The sequence below is a fragment of the Culex pipiens genome, chromosome 3 (assembly GCF_016801865.2).
Source record: "Culex pipiens pallens isolate TS chromosome 3, TS_CPP_V2, whole genome shotgun sequence".
NCBI lineage: Eukaryota > Metazoa > Arthropoda > Insecta > Diptera > Culicidae > Culex > Culex pipiens.
In genome coordinates this window covers 18,352,745-18,373,012 of record NC_068939.1, presented here as the reverse complement: position 1 = coordinate 18,373,012, position 20,268 = coordinate 18,352,745, and the positions used below count along the sequence as shown (strand labels likewise).

At 39.8% G+C, this 20,268-nt stretch overlaps 2 protein-coding genes across 13 annotated transcripts in view; one reads left to right on the top strand and one right to left on the bottom strand.

Moving 5' to 3' along the window:
- LOC120413442 (supervillin) overlaps positions 1 to 20,268 on the bottom strand; it is a 536,783-nt gene that overhangs the window by 183,447 nt on the left and 333,068 nt on the right. For 11 of the 12 annotated variants that reach the window (XM_052709437.1, XM_052709426.1, XM_052709430.1 and 8 more), the window contains 3 exons: positions 7,446 to 8,128; positions 3,479 to 3,616; positions 1,603 to 3,027 (listed from right to left, as the gene is read on the bottom strand). In XM_052709437.1, the coding sequence (XP_052565397.1) occupies positions 1,603 to 3,027; positions 3,479 to 3,616; positions 7,446 to 8,128 (2,246 nt within the window). The remainder of the gene's footprint in view (positions 1 to 1,602; positions 3,028 to 3,478; positions 3,617 to 7,445; positions 8,129 to 20,268) is intronic. The other variant, XM_052709436.1, reaches the window with a different exon arrangement.
- Positions 14,273 to 16,898, top strand: LOC120426048 (uncharacterized). Its single transcript, XM_039590732.2, has 3 exons — positions 14,273 to 14,396; positions 14,463 to 14,709; positions 14,766 to 16,898. The coding sequence occupies exons 1-3, from the start codon at positions 14,359 to 14,361 to the stop codon at positions 14,883 to 14,885; spliced, it is 405 nt and encodes a 134-aa protein (XP_039446666.1). The 5' UTR covers positions 14,273 to 14,358; the 3' UTR covers positions 14,886 to 16,898.

The following is a 20,268-nucleotide window of genomic DNA, read 5'->3' as shown; positions in this document are numbered from 1 at the left end:
CTGTTGATTTTTATGTGGCTAGTTCAGGAGTATAAGTACCGAAAAACTTAAAATTATACCGTATTTTCTTGAAAATAATCAAACTTCTCATAATTTTTTAATATGGGAATCAAACGATCCAAGTTTTGTAAAGAATTACACTAGATACTCAATATACTTATTGCTAAAATTTTCTCAAAATAATGTTTTTTTGGAAATACAAAAAAACTAAAATTTACATTTTTGAAATATAGGTATCAAAAGATGCTAAATTTTCATTAGTTTAAATTATAAAACACAAAACATCCAAGATACTTAAATTTTCAAAATATGAAATATGGGTACTGAATCATTGAAACAGCTCATTTCCATAATTTTTATAGTGAAATAAACTGTGAATGTTAACGATATTTTAAAAATTAATATTTAGCACTCTCTACTCAAGTACAGTGAAAATCTTTTTGAAAAAATCTCGTTATTTAACAGCAACAAAAAAAAACGATGGTAAAATCGCATGCAAAAGCATGCACTTATTTCCACACAAAATAAAACGCAACCGACGGGATTCAAAGCCACACAGCTAAAAAAGTAGTAATCCGTGTAAATAGCCTGGGTGTGAAATAAATATTGCATTATTTTATGCAATTTAATGTAATTTTACACCCTAGAATATGTAGCCCATCAGTATGGGAAACCTACTTGACCGAAATGTCAAGCTCATATATGCGTTTATCCTTACAGCATTTCATCGGTCTGATGGCCGAGTGGGCTAAGGCGCCAGTCCTTACTGTTGGTGCTGGGTTTGAATCCCGTCGGTTGCAACTTTTTTTTTGTGTTTGCAAAAATTGTACATGCAATGTGTAATATTTAGTGTTTATTTTAACGAAAGTGATGTGCATGCTTTTGCATGCGATTTTACCATCGGATTTTTTGCTGTGCAGCATCAACTGAGGCGCCTTAACCCACTCAGCTGTCAGACCAATGAAGCGTGGAAAAGGTTGAACGCTTATATGAGTTTGACATTTCGGTCAAGTAGGTTGCCCATACTGCTGAGCTACATATTTCTGGGTGTAATATTACATACAATTTCATAAAATAGTGCAATATTTATTTTACACCCGAGCCTTTTACACGCTGTAGGATTACTTTTTTTTATACTTATATTGGCATTTTTTTTAATTTTGAGTATTTAAAAAAATGATATTTTCTGAAAGATGATGAGTATTTATACTTTTCAATTGACATCATTTAAAAAAAGTTTTAGTTTTCAAAGTCTGAGAAGATTTTGTTACAAAAAGATACTTTTAAAAATTTAGATAAAATTATTTATTTTTTATTATCGCCGATAACAGTAGTCGTTTTTGGCGTTACCTAATGTTTAAATGCAAGTTTTTTTTGGATTTGTGAAGGCCGTAGGATTAAATATGGAAGGAGTACATAAAGGGTCCTGTAATAGAATTTCAAACAACATTTGGGAAATTGATAAAAACAGCTTGTAAATAAATATTCAAACAACTGTTCAACTTCAGCTGACAAAACGACCCAAAACTCCGGTAGCCGCGCTAGAAAGCACATCTTCCTAGCTGCTGCTACTCCAGCACAAACCCCACCAACCAGACACACCTATATAAAGCTTATCAAACTCCGTGTCCGCCATCGACAGGTCCTCCGCGGTCAGATTGAACTCCTCGAAGGTTTTCAACGGCGCCAGCGTTAGCGCACTTCCCCCAACGCCGCAAAAACTTTTCGCGAGCTGTCCCCTCGCGGCACTCTTCTCCTGCTCCAGCTGATCCTCGTCGCGGGGAACCGACCGTGACCTGCGGCGTCCCTTGTCCGCAGCTCCGCTGGGTTTAAGATTCAAATGCTTCATGATGGGGTCCGGATTAAGCAGACGTTGCTGGGGTTTGACGATCGCACGTGGTTTGTTGATGGTTTGGGGCGAGGTTTGCTGCCCGGAGAAGCTCTTGTTGACCCCGAAGTACTTGGCGATTCGTTCGTCGATCGGTCGTTGGGGTGGCGGAGCTGGTGGGTTTCCGCGGGGCATTGACCGCGATCGACGGCGTATTTTGGCGGCTTCTTGGTCTGTGGAGGAGGGTGGTGTTGCTGGGGAGTTTGCGGTTCCGGAGTTCTTGAGACCAAAGTACTTGGCGAAGCGATCGTCGATTTGGGGCGAGTTGCGTTGACGGGATTTGTTCGTCGCGAAGGAACTTTTCTCCAGAATTGATGGGCTGTGGGCGAATGAATGAGAGTTGTTGGCCAGGTCGTACGGTAGACTCTCACAGGCGCGTTCTTCGATCATGGGCGTGTTTCCTCCGTTACCAACGGGCGACTGTAGGGCCGGAGTCGACGGGCTCTTGATGGCCGATACGTCCAGCGTCATCGAACGCAACTTGTTCCACTGCTTGGCTATCGTCGAGACCTTTCCCTTGACGATCACTTCTTCCGTTTCGCTACCTCCACCGCCACCGCCCGTCGAGTTTAGCAGAATGCTTCGATTGTGGGACCGACTTCCGTTCAGGAGATTCTTCTTCAACGCAGCTATGCCGCCACTTCCCAACTGAACTCCGTACTCCCCACCACTGTCGTAGTTGTTCTCCTTGCCAGACTCCACGTTCGAATCGCTGCCCTCATCCCCGGTCCCCACCCCAACGCTACCCCCATGATCTTCCCCAATGATCGGCGTCGAAGCACCTCCCATAAACTTCCTCCTTATCCGGTCCACCTTCAGCGCATCCACAACCGGTCCATTCTCCCCCTTCTGTTCATCATCGTGAAAGTCAACAACGTCGTTCCCGGGCGCCGGCGTCACCAGCGTCGGACTCGAGTTGGAAATGTTGTTGTTGTTATCGTTCAAGAACTTGGGCATCGTTAGCTTGCCGACGGTGCGGAACTTGAGGGCCTTCTTCTTCACAGGACCCATCCGGGCCGCGCCACTGCCCGTACCGCAGGGCGTTGCGGTCAGTGCCGTGGTCATCGCGGCTGCGGTCGAACCCGTTTGGCCACCGGAAAACAGCTTGATCTTCTTCGATACCTGCAGTGTCGAGGGATCTGCGGTGTGTGGTGAATGTGTGTGCGATTTTTTATGTGTGAAATTTGACAGAGGAAAACGTGCGGTAATTACAAAATGATGAGAAATCAAAGTAGAGAATCAGTTAAACAGGAAATGATACCAGGTAAAGTAAACAGTGTTGATAATTGTTTCTACAATATGGATTCATATGAACAATAAAAGTTAAGTAAGATGACTAGAAGAACATTTATCGCGAATGTAGTGCAAAAATATCTCTGTAATAAATCAATTCTGAAAACTATGTTAGATAATTTTGCGACAACAATTAGATTAGAAAACTATAAAAAAATCAAACAATTCAGCGCAAAACATGAACAGTTAATAAGGCTGACATGCCGTAAACAACACTGCTAAGAATTTTTCGAAACTTTTTGTTTTCGTAAAAGGATTCGTCAACGGAAAATCAGCCAGCAAATTACAACAACTTACCAAACTCGGTGCCAGAATCGTCGGAGATTTCGTTTTTGTTGAGATTGCTGCTAGTGCTGTTGCTGAGCTGCTGGTGGTGGTTTAGGCTGGCGTCCGTCGGTGAGATGGTTTGGGTCGCGAACTGGGCCGCTGGCATCACTGGAAGGGTGGGAGTCAAGAGGATGTTTTTTTTCGTTTTTTAGGAATTTTGGGAGGAGAAAAAATATTGAAATTGGCATTATTTAATTAGAATTAAACAATATATATTATTATTTCACATAAATGAATAATTATTTTTTATCCCTGTTTACCAAGAAATTAATAATTATGCAGAAAAAATACATTTTTTAACACTTCAGCAGGGAAGGTATTTACAAAAAAAAAATGATATAAAATCATAAGGGGGTTGCTCATAAACGTCACGAGTTATCGCGATTTTACGAAAAAAAGTTTTAAAAATGTTGGTCGTCGTTATTCATGGCCGTTCATGGTCACCCGCGACAGACACGGACGATGAAACAAAGAGAAACGCAAAATGTAACTTTTTCAACAATTTTTGTCATAGAGTCGCGATAATTCGTGATGGTTACAAGCAAACCCCTTATAATTACATGTCAAAATTTTTGTGATTGTCTGCTCTACAACTTTGTAGAACATTGTTACACTCTAAAAAATAACCCTGCAAAGTTAGAAAAAACAAGGAATTTAAAAATGAAAATTTTTGTTCTAAATGAAAACATGACCCTTCTGGGTCAATGTAGATTCAAAAAGAACATTAAATTTCACATAAAAAGAACATTAAATTTCCCATAAAATGACATGTTCCAAATTTTTTTACAGTCGAGTAACGGAAAATGGTAGAGTTTTTAAAACTTTTTTAGTATTTTTTTCGATGAAAAATACGTTTTTTCAGAATTTTGAGTACGCCATCAAATCGGGCGTCTAATTTTACATAAAAGTCCCTTTGACACCAAATTTCTATTCATCACCGTTTCAGGCTGCAAATTATTGAAAAACACCTCTTTTTTCGCATGTTCAAAAATGAAAGGGGTCGTACCGCCCCTCCGTCACGAGATATCATAAAACGGACCTCGGATGCGTGATCATGGACAAAAGTTACCCCTTAGGACAAAGTTTCACGCAAATCGAAGAGGGATCGGGGCAACTTTTCCCGATTTCGTGTGAGTTGGTAGAGAATTACCCATATATTTTTCAAAGTATATGTCGATCATTTTGTCTAACCCCTGTAAGTTGGAAACTGATTATTGAACAACAACAACTAGACTAGTTTATTATGCATTTAAAAAAACAAATTTATTAATTAATTCTTGAAACCTGGTCTGTATATATAATTTTTAGACTTTTTTTTATTTATTTTGATGCCCCCTCCTGTTTAGAGTTGCCTCAAGGCATTAACTTTAAAAAAATATTTACAATGGCCTAAAACCGTTGTAAATATTTTTCAAAGTTAACGTCCCTTAACTCTGAACAAAGTCCAGGAGGGGGCATCAAAATAAATAAAAAAAAACATTCTAAAAATTAAAATTAGATACGTTTTTCCGGTTTGTACATCAAAAATTCAACAAAATTCAAAAGATTTTTGATTAACCCAAAGAGGCTAAAAATTATTCTAAACACAGGGGAAAGCATTTGATGTCTGTTAGTTATTGTTAGGTTATGTTTGAGAGTTTTCAGATAAAAGTACACGGAAAAAATCCAGATAATTTTTTTATCACTTAAAGTTAGGTAGAAGTTGATAAATACTTTTTTTTATTTTCGATTTTTTTTTAATTTCTAGGGGACAAAAAAAGTCTCTATTGCGATAGAGTTTAGAATAGTAAAAATTCTGGCACCATTATATTTTTCTAGAAAAGAATGTAATTTTTGGAAAATCAAAAATATTTTCAAACAAATTGCAAAATCATTTTCAGATGCAAAATCAAATTTGCTATCGAAAATTTCTTAACACTTTTTTTTATAGAGTGTACCGTTTTCAAGTTAAAGGCACTTTAAGATATATTTTATTTAAACGATCAGTTTTTTGCATAAAAAAAAAACTTCGAGAAGAAAATACAGGTGAAAAAAATATTTTCGAAAAAGTTAGGAAATTTCCCAAAATATCATCTTTTTAACATTTTTATTTGGTTGCTGAGATACAGACTCTAAAAGTTTAAATTTTATTAAAAAATTGTTTTTTCTAGTGCCATCTGTGTTGTCATTTGATAACCTCTCATTTTTCAACTCTGCTCTTTATAATGAAGATAATTTCGAAACTTAAAAAAAATCGAAATTATTTTAACAGAAATATTTCATAAGTTTTATTTTTTATCATTGAAAATTAAACCAACATTTCATTTGGAATTCATTTTCAATTAAAATTTTATTTTTGCATCTTAAAGTTTTTTCAAATTGTTTTTGCAGTATTTTCGTTTTTTTTCCAAAAATGATCATTTTTTGCATATCTCCGGTATAAATATGGCAGCATCCTAAACTCTAGCGCAAAAGATGCCTTTTTAAGTGTCCAAGAAAATATTAAAAATAAATAAAAAAAAACGCGTATTTTGGGAATTTAACAGAAGGAGATAAAAAGCCAATTCAAAAACGGTTTTTTTCGTGACCCTTTTTCTGAATAGTCCTAATCATAACCTACAACTTTGCCGAAGACGTAAAATCGATCAGATCCCTACAGAAGAGGGATTGTATGACCTGCTTGCAAAATAGTATGGTACCTTGCATGCAAAACTAATGATGCAAAAGACAAAGTTTAATAAGCTTAATGCAACTAAATTCAGAACTCGATTTTTTCAGCACTCGTCGTATTTATCCTACGAGGCTCTTGAGAAAAAAAAAACCATAATTTTGCAACTTGTCCCATAAACTACTATTTTACTACAAACAGTGTAAATCTTAGAAGAATAGAGTTTTATGGTGTAATCAAACCCTGTTAAGGATGTCAAACGTGAATTAGGCATTTTCCAAGGTAAAATTTCATATCTATCCTAACATGAAAGATTTCCCATCATAAGAAATGTTATTTTTACTGTACAAGTGTACACGATTACACTTTTTGAAAAAGTCACATTTTGTTGATCTTGACACCTTGCTATGAGTAATTGGGACCAAAGAAAATAAAAGCTGCCAGATATTAATGAATTAACAACAACAATTCGATGCCGGTGTGCTCTCTTGTACTAAGCTTGCTGGGATTCCTATTTAGATAGTACGAAAGAGCACACGTGGGTCTCGTGGCGCAGGGGTAGCGGCTTCGGCTGCCGATCCCGATGATGCTATGAGACGCGGGTTCGATTCCCGCCTTATCCACTGAGCTTCTATCGGATGGTGAAGTAAAACGTCGGTCCCGGTTTCTCCTGTCTCGTCAGAGGCGCTGGAGCAGAAATCCCACGTTAGTGGAAGGCCATGCCCCGGGGGGCGTAGTGCCAATAGTTTCGAAAGAGCACACGGGCATCGAATTAAGGAAGTACTTGAGCAAATTAAATGACAAATATTGTGTGAGCAAACCAAAACCCATAAACTATTTTTACACAGAAATTCCCGGATATGATGACAATCCCAAGCAAATCTTCTTCACAATGATTGCACACAGTGTAAAAGAAACTCGTCACACGTACCCAAATCACACATCACAAACCTGTCTATACTTGGTGCGTGTGAAACGACGACGCCACTCATATCTTTCTCCCCCCGTTAAAAAAGTGATGCAAAAACACAAAATAAATTTCAAAAAATGAAAAACACTGCAACGCAAGCCCCGCGGCACGACACACTTAAGCCGCGCGCATGATGACTTTCAGGAAAACCCACTCCGTCTGACTGCGTAATCAGCGGCAAGTTTTCCTCAAAGTTTGTAAAAATAGCACACTTTACTTGCCCTATCTCTGCGCAGTTCGAGTCGTGTGTATTGCACATAGAGAGAGAGAGTTTTGCAACTCCACACAAACAACCGTGCGTCTCCACCCTTTTCACTCACCTCTGCGGCCGCGTGGCGCGTTCGCTGCCGGATTTTCGTTCTCCTTCATGCGACTCTCCAGCTGCTGGAACATGTTGGCCCGCGCCCGGACACTGTTGGACCGGCGCAAACCCCCGGACGAATCGTCCAGGTCATCCTGCTGCTGCTGGACGCCCACGGTGGCCGTGTACATTTCGCGGTCACTGAGATCACTGGAGCTGGTGCTGCTGGAGCTGCCGTGCCGGCGATTCCGGCTGCAGGTCGTGGAGGATGGGCTTAGGAGGACTCGCCGCTGGCCGCCGGTTTCCTCGATGATCTGCAGGTGGTCTTCCGGATCTTCGACGTCGTCCTCCTGGTTGAGATCGTTCAAGTCGACGTCGTCGTCGATGGTTTTACGCGAGGGAGACTTTTCACTGTCGCTGGTTTTGACCGACGAGGACAGGCCGTAATCGGCGCCGGAGGTTTCTTCGGTTCCGCGGCCAAACTGGATTCCACTGTCCGAACTGAGCGAGGCAAGGTTGAACTCCCCGGAGTGCGAATTGGACTCGGTTGTGGCCAACGTTGGCGATAGCGGAGGTTCTTCTGTGGGACGCGTCGGCGGTTCCGCGATCAGTTCCGGATGACAATTGGACTCTAAACTCGAGCACGATTCTTCCGGGTTTTCGACGGAGCGCTGCTGCTGATCTTCTACTTGTTGCTGCACACTGAATGTTGTCGAAACAAGAAAGCCATAAATTAATTCTAGATAGATATTCAACGGGGCCACCAAACAGCTGGCACAAGATCTTCTTCTTCTTCTTTTTGCTGTGTACTAACGGTTGAAACCGCTGTGAAGCGACGGTGGACGGCTGCTATTTTTAGCTCTTCTTACATATATCAATAGAACGAAAACGAGAGTGTCTCATTTTCCCGTTTTTTCTTCTCCCCAAGTACGAGGTTTTCCCTTTCAACGGGTCACTTCTGTAACCCGGTTTTAAGCCCCCGTCAGATATTTATTATTCTTCAAACACGACCAATCAAAATAATCACACTTCTAGATCACGGCCGCTTAATGCGACTCTTTCAGAAAACACACACACAATGAGAATTTCAAACGATTTGCGTCATGCACTTTTCACTCAGGGTTTCAACCATGCGGTTTCTTTCTTCGAATTTTCCCCTTACGCAAACTTTTTCAAAATTTCCTTAGCAAAACTAGTTCAAAACTCCCACAAAAAAAGACGCACGTCGCGAAACCCGCCAATATTCTGGAAAGCAACTTCCACATTCGAAAATCTCGGACACGAAGTTAACAACCGACGTTCTACCGATATGAAATCACGGCGGAAACTGGTCCACCGAACCGGGCTGAGAAAACTTGGAAAAGTGGCAGATTGTGTCGGGCGAGAGAGATGATCACACACTCTCTTTTGCAGCAAATAGTAGAACATCCGTGATCTAGCTGCGCAGAACCGATCGATGGCGGTGCGCGAGATTTGAAGTTCTCAGCTGTAGCATAGCAGTTAGATAAAGAAAGATTTTTATACCAAGCAAAAGGTACATGATTTGACAAAGTCATTTTGCGATTAAAAAGCTTATATATTGTGATTTTACTTATTTTGAACATATATTTTTTTCAAAATTATATCTCCTCTCGAGTAGAGTTGGAATGTTGGATATTAAAATTAACTATATTAAAAAAATCAAATTTAAAAAATAAAAAATTCAAAACTTATTCAATAATCCTTAAAATGTGAACAATATCAACAAATATCTTTAAAACCCATTCCTCAAAAATAACGAATTAAGTTTTTTTTGTGTTATATCATATATCAAAACTATTTTTGATTTGATATCATTTTCTTTAACGTTTTCGAAATATAAAAGATAGCTGAAAGAGTACTCAAATCTTACATTTCAATAAAATTATCAAACAATTTAATTTGTTCGAAATTTTGATACCTTATCAAAATAAATCAATATATTATATATATCAAAATATATATATCACTCTTTATCTAGACTACACAAAGATGATGTTCATATATCAACTATATTTGAGATATTTTCTCCAATTTTCCCAATTTAAAGTGTTATTAAAAAATAAAAACAACAACTTATTTTAGGATTTTTCCAGTCCCAAGATTACCCAACAGATCTCAGAAATATAAGAGTTTGGTATTAACGCTCAAATGGCCAATTTTTTTTTAGAAGATTTTTATTTTTCATTTTGAGCAACTTTTGTTCTACGTAAAACTCTGCTTTTCTTGTTCCATGTTTTTCTTGTTTCATTTTTAGTTTTTTTTATTTGCATGTATCTTGTATATTTTATGTTTGTTTCTGATAGTATTTGGCTTGTACTCTCTTGTAAAATTATTTTATGCCTTTCTAGTTTTTTCATGTTTTTACAGTTACTTTTTCAATGTTTTGCTTGATTTTAACATTTACTGATTCGATTAGATACCATTGTCATTAAAAATTGTTGAAAAATGCGTAGAGGCATTGTCCGGGACATAACAAAAATTACTGCATACTTATTTTTGCAAAAACTTCCAACCCTAAAATTTTCTAATATTTGAAAAGTTGTTATTTTCAATGCTCACAACTCAAAATTTATTGAAACATAAATTTTTGCCAAATTTTTAAAGATTTTGTTCTATAACGTTTCTTCAAAATTCTGAATTTTACGTTTCATGCGCTTTAAAGAATTTCAAGTTTACAGTTAAAATCATGGTTATTTTACATCTGGGAATGGTTACATCTTTTCTGTCAAAAATAAGTAATTTTACTCTAAACATATGTAATTTAACCTCTAGAAATATTTAAATTTACAACTTTTTCATCGTTTTACCACTTTTAAGTTAATATTAAAATGGTGATATTACATCTTAAAAGAGGTAATATTACACCTTCGAAACTAATTTTTTTTTTTTAATGTGTTGTTTTTTTTCCTTTTTTTGACCAAAAACTGTACTTTATCTATTTTTAATAAAAATAAAATAAATAAATATTTTTTAAATTTTTTTTTACAATGGAATCCATATATCTAGAATATTTTTCTCAAATATTATTTTCCCAACAGCACTCTGCTAGCAAAATCTAAACTTCAAAGGCTGGTGTAAAATTGGAAGGTGTAATATTACTTATTATATGATGTAATATTACTTCAATAAAAGTGGTGAATTTACACATTTTAGAATGGAAAATTACTCACGTTTAAGTTTGTATTCGTATCAGATACAAACTGATTTGTTTTTGGATTTTTTTTTTGTTATTATGGTTTCTAATAAAAAGTTACATGAAAATAACAGAAACATATTTCTACACAGCAAATTCTGATGTTCGTTTTCAGTTAATATTTACTGAAAACTGCACTACTGAAATTTTCAGTTAGTTTTTCGCTGAACATCAGTTAAAATTTGTATGGAGCTGTCAAAGTTTGCTAAAATTTCAGCAAGTTTTCATTTACTGAAAATTTCAGTAGTGTAGATTTCAGTAAATTTAACAGAATTCAGTAATGAGAAATTGGTGTGTACAACATGTCTAACCAACATGTATAAAAAAATAATTAATTTTAATGAAAAATTCTGAAACATTCTGCTTTGATTTTTGGACATAGTAAAAATAGAAAACTAAATTTTAACTGCCAATTTCAGTCAAACTCAAAAATGTTCACATTATAAATGTTTTACAGAACTATCTGATTAGAATTGATTTGTTACACAGTAAAAAAATGTGTAAATTTGGAAGGTGTAATTTTGGAAGGATGAATATTTAAGAGGTAATATTTAATTCACTGAATTTTAATTTTACTTCAATTGAGACTGAAAAAGAGACATTACATCGGAAAAGAGGTAAATTGCACATTTTCAGAGGTAATATTTCACATTTTTTTTCTGACATAAAAGATGTACCCCTTCCCAGCTGTAATATTACCATGATTTTTTTTACTGTGTAGAACTCAGAGAATATATTCTCCCAAATTTTAAATTTTGCAATGTACTGCTTATAATAATTCTAAATACCTCAACATTACCAATGTTTGATTACGAAGACTATAGGAATTTTTGTAGAGTTTCAGTTAAGTCTCAACATATTTATGAATTTCATTAAAAGTACTGGACATGGTTACAACATAACATGGCATCAAAAAACAATCCAGATTTAAAAATATTGAAATTTCCAATGAAATGAGATCGTTCAAAATTTGTTTTTTTTTAATTTTGCAGCTGAGTTTTTTTTTTCAAAATAATTTAATCAATTAATAAGATTAGAAATAAATATTTTTTTTGTAATATTAGTGTCCTTTGTTTTGATGACTTTTACATTGAAGCTTAATTTAATTATTGTCAGCATCAATTTTTAACTGAAGTTTCATTTCAAAAAATTTACAGCTTTTTAAAAACTGTATTCCTTGATAATGTTTTGTGCCTGAGCTTTCTTGCAACTCGAGAAAAAAGATTTGTTCTACAAAGTAAAAAAAACATGGTAATATTACATCTGGGAAGGGGTACATTTTTTTGTCAGAAAAAAACGTGTAATTTTACCTCTGAAAATGAGTAATTTTAACACTTTTCTGGTGTAATTTCACTTTTCAGTCAAAATTGAGGTAAAATTACATCATAAAAAAGGTAATATTCAACCTTCCAAAATTACACCTTCCAAATTTACATTATTTTTAACAGTGTAACGTGCGCCAAGATAGCAAAACCAAGACGATTTGCAGTCCATCCAACAACTCTCCACACTAAAAGAGGGAAAATCTCTGCTCAATCTCATTACGGCGACTTAGCTCTCACCCGATCTCTTTTTTTGCAGTGCGCACGCGTCAGATTTTCCCGATCGCAACTTGTTTTCCCAACAAATTTTACTTTTTTTTTCTTTCTCTCTTGCTCCCGTCAAAAGATTGAAGACAAATTGCGAGCGAATTAGAAGAATCTGATCGCGATTTGGAGGACTATTAGCAGCGGGTTTGTGGTGGACATATTTTTTGCTGGGTTGATTGAATTTGATCGTTGGGAGATGAAGAAAATGCACGGAATGTCGATTTGGAATGTTTCTGTCGAGACAAGATAAACGCAGTTGATTTGGCATCGAACTTGATTTCCTGATATGTTTATTTTTATTTCTGATTGATTAGTTAGTTTATGTTGGCCAATTTTAATGTTATCGTTGCATTCGTTTTGCTCCACAACTATTTGCTCATTTTAGATTCCCTGGAAAAGAAAATACCTACTCTTAATTGAAGTCCAAGTCATGTTGAAAATGAGCTGAAGTATGAATTGATTCCAAACACTCAAACCAAACTTTGAAATCCAAAATCAATACACAACACCAAACAGAAACACTCAATTTTGTGCGGATTTTGTAAATTGATGAATTTCATGATCAATGAAGTGAGCTTAATGTACACTATACAGGCCCATTTGTGTGTGTTTTTTTTTATTTTGAGTTTGTGAAATATGATCCATTTTCACCACAATACGGTCCATGAAATCGGTTTAAATTATGGTCTCACTTCGTCCAGTGAAAAATCAACCAGAATAAAATAAACTTTTAATAGCATCTCATTCTGAGAGAAGCGCCATCCATTAAGTCAAGAACCTACTCCGCAGTATCTTCCTCCATCATGACGAAGATCACCCGCGATCACGATCGTAAATCAACTTTTCCGAGTTACAGCGAGGTTCGAGCGTTCTACAATCCTGTGAAGACTCTATTACGTGATCGCGACGCACCCGCGCCCTCTATCTCTTTCTAGAAACACACACGAAATTTGCACGCGCGCACGATCGCGTTTTTGGCGCAACACTGAACTTGGCTGCATTCAGTTGGGTGCAGTTTTGCGCGTGAGAAAATTTGCCCGATGTCGGAAAATTCACATGTGGGTGGATTAGGGTGACCCAAACGAATTTTCGTAAAATTCCTCAGAAGTAAATTTTGTTTAGATCAAAATGAAAAAAAGTAAGAGATTAACTTCAATTTTCACATGATGATCGGTAGGGTGACTCATTCGCCTTTTCCATTAAATTTTCCCACACAAAATTTTTCCGGATACAGCGGCAGCTGTGACAGCTTCCACACCCCCACCCAAATGTGGTGTTAAATCTCTCTCGACAACGATCCGATCAAAAAACAAACAAGCAGCCGTGATCGTGACCGAAATCTAAAATATTATTGAGCACGCGCCGTTCGAAATAGTACACGCAAAGAAATTCCGGTGAACGTTGGATGCTCAATCGCCCTAACCCATCCGATGTTCAAATTTATTCCCATCGGATGTTCAAAGCATTTAAAAAAAACACCAACACCACCGCATTCTGAATCATACGATTTTATTCATGCTCTAGTATGCGTGATATTTGTGCAAACCGCACTGTCAACCAAAGAATTTCTTCTTCGCCCTCTTTAAAATAGCCCGTTCTTCTCTGTGGTCAGTTTGACGTTTTGTTTTTTGTCGCGGTAGGCTGTGCTCGCTCTGCAAGTTTTTTTTTCGGCTAACACCGGTAGGCGGTCCGGGAAAGTTTCCGCCGGTAATTCTGTGCTCACCGCATCGCGAGTGTCCAAAATTGTTCGTGTTCGTGATTCCTGGTGGCCCTGGTACTTCCCTCACCGGATGAATCAATCCGCGGCAGCCCGAGTACGGCCAGCAGTTCCGTCGCGACGGCCGAAATGATGGAAACCGACGCGGACCTGTTAATTCCCGTGCCGGAAGAATCTCCCTACTTTCCGGAAAAGTACCCCGGCAAAGTGTGCACCCAATCCGCGCTCGGCGAACGCATCCAGCTGGGCCAGGGCGAAATGCTACGGGTCGAGGTCAAGAAAAGTGTCGAAGCGACGGTGGCGGCCGCGCTGTAGTCCTGGAAGACGACGAGGGATTCTCCGGGAGCAGTCCCAGTCAGGGGGACAAACGGGCAGCGGTGGTGGTGTCCTCACGCTCGGAATATCGCCGCTGATGAGCAGCAACAAACGACGGAAAGGATTGAACGTAACGTAAGTGCGTATGGTTGTGACCTTTTGACCGGCGATCTAACTCAACTCTCTATCTCTCTTCCGCAGGAACCCAATTATCAACGCCGAGTACGTGATTGAGCTGGAGAAGATCGGCCACACCGAGCCGGTGGAGTTCGCCTCGATCAAGAACGGCGGATACTTTTACACTCACCGGTCGTGTGCCAGCTGGTCGTTTGGCGTGGGCCTTGGCGCGGCCATGGGGACGCTCAGCAACCTGGAGGTGGTCGTGGCGCAGGCCTTAAGCAAAATGAGCTACTTTTGCTTGCGCCTAGGGGCGAGCCTAGTGTGCAAGGTAGATACGCAAGATACATCGCGGTCCAGAGATTCAAAACGCTTATTTTTCCCCAGATGTTCTGTCTAAAATTGTTCTACTACCCGTGCATCGCCGCGGCCGGTGGCACTACCACGGAACGTGACGTCGATTCCGAAGTACAGCTGGAAGTGCCGGTGCTATCGGGTTTGTTTTGATTGGGATTCGCGGACGCCGGGAGGGGGTGCTTCGTCGCGATGGTTACCAGCAGCGGGACAAGGGCTTTTCGTGTCCAATTTGTCATTGAGCTTACTGGGTGGCGGCCCACCGGGTTGGTTAAGTGCACTTGGTGTAACAAGTATCGTCCAAGTGCCACCCCATTTGTTGCCGAAAAAACTGACCCAGACACCAATATCCACGCCAAAGTCCACTCCAAAACCGAAGGAAAAGATCACTACGTGGACGGAGTTTGCCTTAGCGAGCACAATCTGCACCAAATCAAATCGCTGCAGGCCGAGTTGGCAAGCGGAAACCAAAGCTACAGCTGCAACCTCCCCCGGCATTGGACAAGGACGACGGAATTCTGGCCGCAATCGAATCAACCGTAGCCGGGAGCAACTTGGACAACTCGTTTGATGATGTCAAGCTGGAACCGCTGATTACGAACGAGCAGGACGTGGCTGAACTTGGCATCGGTGTTTTTTTTTTGTGCGTAGGCGTCCCGAGCGGACCAAAGACGACCAAATCTGGGAAGAATCTACGACCGTGGAGGTCAAACCGAAGAACAAGCCAATCGGAAGGAACCAGAAGAATAAGAAGATACGTGCTTCCGCAAGCCACTGTTCCCGTGGTATTCAGTTGCCATCAGTAGACCTTCCAGTCTTGTCCGCCGCCTCTCTAATAGCCTTCCATCAAGACGTCCCTCAAAAGCCCATTCAGAAGACTCAGATCTGGCCGGCACGACCAAGTCGAGGAACCGGTTGACAACAACAAAAACATCTCGTGTGTGCTACCACAGAGAACAGATGTATATCATTGAACAAACAGCATTGAAAAACGTGTGTAAAAATTCAAACCAAAATACGTTGAAAAGAGCTAGGTTGTGCACCATCCGCCTAGATAGCGCCACTTCCAAAATCATGATGGCCTACAGTAGCAGAACGTTGGACCATCTAATCACTGCATAAAACATTCCGTACGAACGACATCAGACCAATGTCTGACTGCCCTTCATCAGAGGGTTGTAATTTTACGCGCCAAAGAAGGTAAACAAAACGACATCGGACATAACATGTGTAAAGGGACTATTTTAAGTTGTCGCTTGAAACATAATTTGTGAATGAATTTTCTCTTATGTTTTCGTTAATGTTAATGCATTTTTGCATTATTTTTAGTCAACTGGAATTATACAGAAGTGTATTTTATATTTAAACGAGATTAACATTTATTTTCTTTCGAAATTATTGAGCCTTTTTAATTGTTAAGTCAAGTATTCTCAGCCACGACGGTGGCGCCGCCAAGCGTATCCTGCACACTCTAATTTCTTTGATGCAAGATTGTATGCAACGCATTTTTTTTAGTTTACACGGTTTACACACAAGTTAGAACCAAGATGTACATCTGTTCTCTGTGGTGCTACTTCGGAACTACTCGGCGGAGGTGCGGACAATTACTGCCTAGCACCGGATTCCTAACTCTTGATTCTTGTCATAGAGATGACTAAAAAGCTGTGTGTTTAATTTAATATAAAAAATCAGAAATTTTACTTATCTTATATAATAACAAATAAAAAGCTGTTGTTTGTTTTTCAATATAATATTTTCTCTTTGGGAGGAATATTTGTAAAAAACATACAATTTCTGTTCTTGGTGAACCAAAAATAAACTGACTCAATCGTAATTGATTGATTTAGTTTTAATTTTGGTTTAACGGAAAATAAATTGTCTGTTTTGATAAATATTCTCTGCTACTTTTTGGTTTGTGTCCTGGGGATGGCTGAATCCATCTGGTGGCGAAAAGTGGTACTAGCGCTAGCCGTGATGATGTACGGTGGCGGCGCCAGTGGTGAATAGTGCAAACAGTAAAAAGCTGCGTGTGATGTCACGCACACATTCAAAAGAGCTGTCAAAATGTCAGAAAAACACGTTGAACATCGGATGGTCAACGCGCTTTGCGCATCGAACGTTCATGATCGTTTATGACCATTCGATGTTCAAAATTTTGATGCCAATGGTCAGTAAATTCGCATTGGCAGTTTTGCGTGTAGTGGCAGCAACGACAAAGTGGTATTGAGATCCAGTCGAGTCCATTTTGGGAAGGAAAAGTCGCGTTTTCCCCCCGCGAGAATGAAGTGGTATTTGGAGGAGAGCAAAAAACATTGAGAGAAAATAAGATGGAAAGAAAACATGCGTACATTTTTAGCCACGAATCGGGACGGAAATAGACTCGTCAGATTTTATAATTTACACACTCACACAACTGTGGAGTGGAGCACACGAATGCAGAATGACGCAAAAATTAGAAATAAGAGGAGGAAAGTTTGAAAGTATCTCTTTCTCAAGAAAACAAAAAGTATCTGTTTGAGATGTCTACCGTGCTAAGATAATTGAAATTTAATCTTTTTTTATGTCAGTGGAGAATAGTGACCATCCATAACCAACGTGGACACTTTCTTCGAAACCTCATCTATCTATTTAGCAACGGAAGTATCATAATTTAAAATTCTCCGATTTGGCTCAAATTTGCCCAAATTTGTCAGATTTTTGTTTAACGATTAGGGTGGTCCTACACGCAAAACTGCCAATGCGAATTTACTGACCATTGGCATCAAAATTTTGAACATCGAATGGTCATAAACGATCATGAACGTTCGATGCGCAAAGCGCGTTGACCATCCGATGTTCAACGTGTTTTTCTGACATTTTGACAGCTCTTTTGAATGTGTGCGTGACATCACACGCAGCTTTTTACTGTTTGCACTATTCACCACTGGCGCCGCCACCGTACATCATCACGGCTAGCGCTAGTACCACTTTTCGCCACCAGATGGATTCAGCCATCCCCAGGACACAAACCAAAAAGTAGCAGAGAATATTTATCAAAACAGACAATTTATTTTCCGTTAAACCAAAATTAAAACTAAATCAATCAATTACGATTGAGTCAGTTTATTTTTGGTTCACCAAGAACAGAAATTGTATGTTTTTTACAAATATTCCTCCCAAAGAGAAAATATTATATTGAAAAACAAACAACAGCTTTTTATTTGTTATTATATAAGATAAGTAAAATTTCTGATTTTTTATATTAAATTAAACACACAGCTTTTTAGTCATCTCTATGACAAGAATCAAGAGTTAGGAATCCGGTGCTAGGCAGTAATTGTCCGCACCTCCGCCGAGTAGTTCCGAAGTAGCACCACAGAGAACAGATGTACATCTTGGTTCTAACTTGTGTGTAAACCGTGTAAACTAAAAAAAATGCGTTGCATACAATCTTGCATCAAAGAAATTAGAGTGTGCAGGATACGCTTGGCGGCGCCACCGTCGTGGCTGAGAATACTTGACTTAACAATTAAAAAGGCTCAATAATTTCGAAAGAAAATAAATGTTAATCTCGTTTAAATATAAAATACACTTCTGTATAATTCCAGTTGACTAAAAATAATGCAAAAATGCATTAACATTAACGAAAACATAAGAGAAAATTCATTCACAAATTATGTTTCAAGCGACAACTTAAAATAGTCCCTTTACACATGTTATGTCCGATGTCGTTTTGTTTACCTTCTTTGGCGCGTAAAATTACAACCCTCTGATGAAGGGCAGTCAGACATTGGTCTGATGTCGTTCGTACGGAATGTTTTATGCAGTGATTAGATGGTCCAACGTTCTGCTACTGTAGGCCATCATGATTTTGGAAGTGGCGCTATCTAGGCGGATGGTGCACAACCTAGCTCTTTTCAACGTATTTTGGTTTGAATTTTTACACACGTTTTTCAATGCTGTTTGTTCAATGATATACATCTGTTCTCTGTGGTAGCACACACGAGATGTTTTTGTTGTTGTCAACCGGTTCCTCGACTTGGTCGTGCCGGCCAGATCTGAGTCTTCTGAATGGGCTTTTGAGGGACGTCTTGATGGAAGGCTATTAGAGAGGCGGCGGACAAGACTGGAAGGTCTACTGATGGCAACTGAATACCACGGGAACAGTGGCTTGCGGAAGCACGTATCTTCTTATTCTTCTGGTTCCTTCCGATTGGCTTGTTCTTCGGTTTGACCTCCACGGTCGTAGATTCTTCCCAGATTTGGTCGTCTTTGGTCCGCTCGGGACGCCTACGCACAAAAAAAAAACACCGATGCCAAGTTCAGCCACGTCCTGCTCGTTCGTAATCAGCGGTTCCAGCTTGACATCATCAAACGAGTTGTCCAAGTTGCTCCCGGCTACGGTTGATTCGATTGCGGCCAGAATTCCGTCGTCCTTGTCCAATGCCGGGGGAGGTTGCAGCTGTAGCTTTGGTTTCCGCTTGCCAACTCGGCCTGCAGCGATTTGATTTGGTGCAGATTGTGCTCGCTAAGGCAAACTCCGTCCACGTAGTGATCTTTTCCTTCGGTTTTGGAGTGGACTTTGGCGTGGATATTGGTGTCTGGGTCAGTTTTTTCGGCAACAAATGGGGTGGCACTTGGACGATACTTGTTACACCAAGTGCACTTAACCAACCCGGTGGGCCGCCACCCAGTAAGCTCAATGACAAATTGGACACGAAAAGCCCTTGTCCCGCTGCTGGTAACCATCGCGACGAAGCACCCCCTCCCGGCGTCCGCGAATCCCAATCAAAACAAACCCGATAGCACCGGCACTTCCAGCTGTACTTCGGAATCGACGTCACGTTCCGTGGTAGTGCCACCGGCCGCGGCGATGCACGGGTAGTAGAACAATTTTAGACAGAACATCTGGGGAAAAATAAGCGTTTTGAATCTCTGGACCGCGATGTATCTTGCGTATCTACCTTGCACACTAGGCTCGCCCCTAGGCGCAAGCAAAAGTAGCTCATTTTGCTTAAGGCCTGCGCTACGACCACCTCCAGGTTGCTGAGCGTCCCCGTGGCCGCGCCAAGGCCCACGCCAAACGACCAGCTGGCACACGACCGGTGAGTGTAAAAGTATCCGCCGTTCTTGATCGAGGCGAACTCCACCGGCTCGGTGTGGCCGATCTTCTCCAGCTCAATCACGTACTCGGCGTTGATAATTGGGTTCCTGCGGAAGAGAGATAGAGAGTTGAGTTAGATCGCCGGTCAAAAGCTCACAACCATACGCACTTACGTTACGTTCAATCCTTTCTGTCGTTTGTTGCTGCTCAGCAGCAGCGATAGTCCGAGCCGGAGGACACCACCACCGCTGCCCGTTTGTCCCCCTGACTGGGACTGCGCCCGGAGAATCCCTCGTCGTCTTCCTAGGACTACAGCGCGGCCGCCACCGTCGCTTCGACACTTTTCTTGACCTCGACCCGTAGCATTTCGCCCTGGCCCAGCTGGATGCGTTCGCCGAGCGCGGATTGGGTGCACACTTTGCCGGGGTACTTTTCCGGAAAGTAGGGAGATTC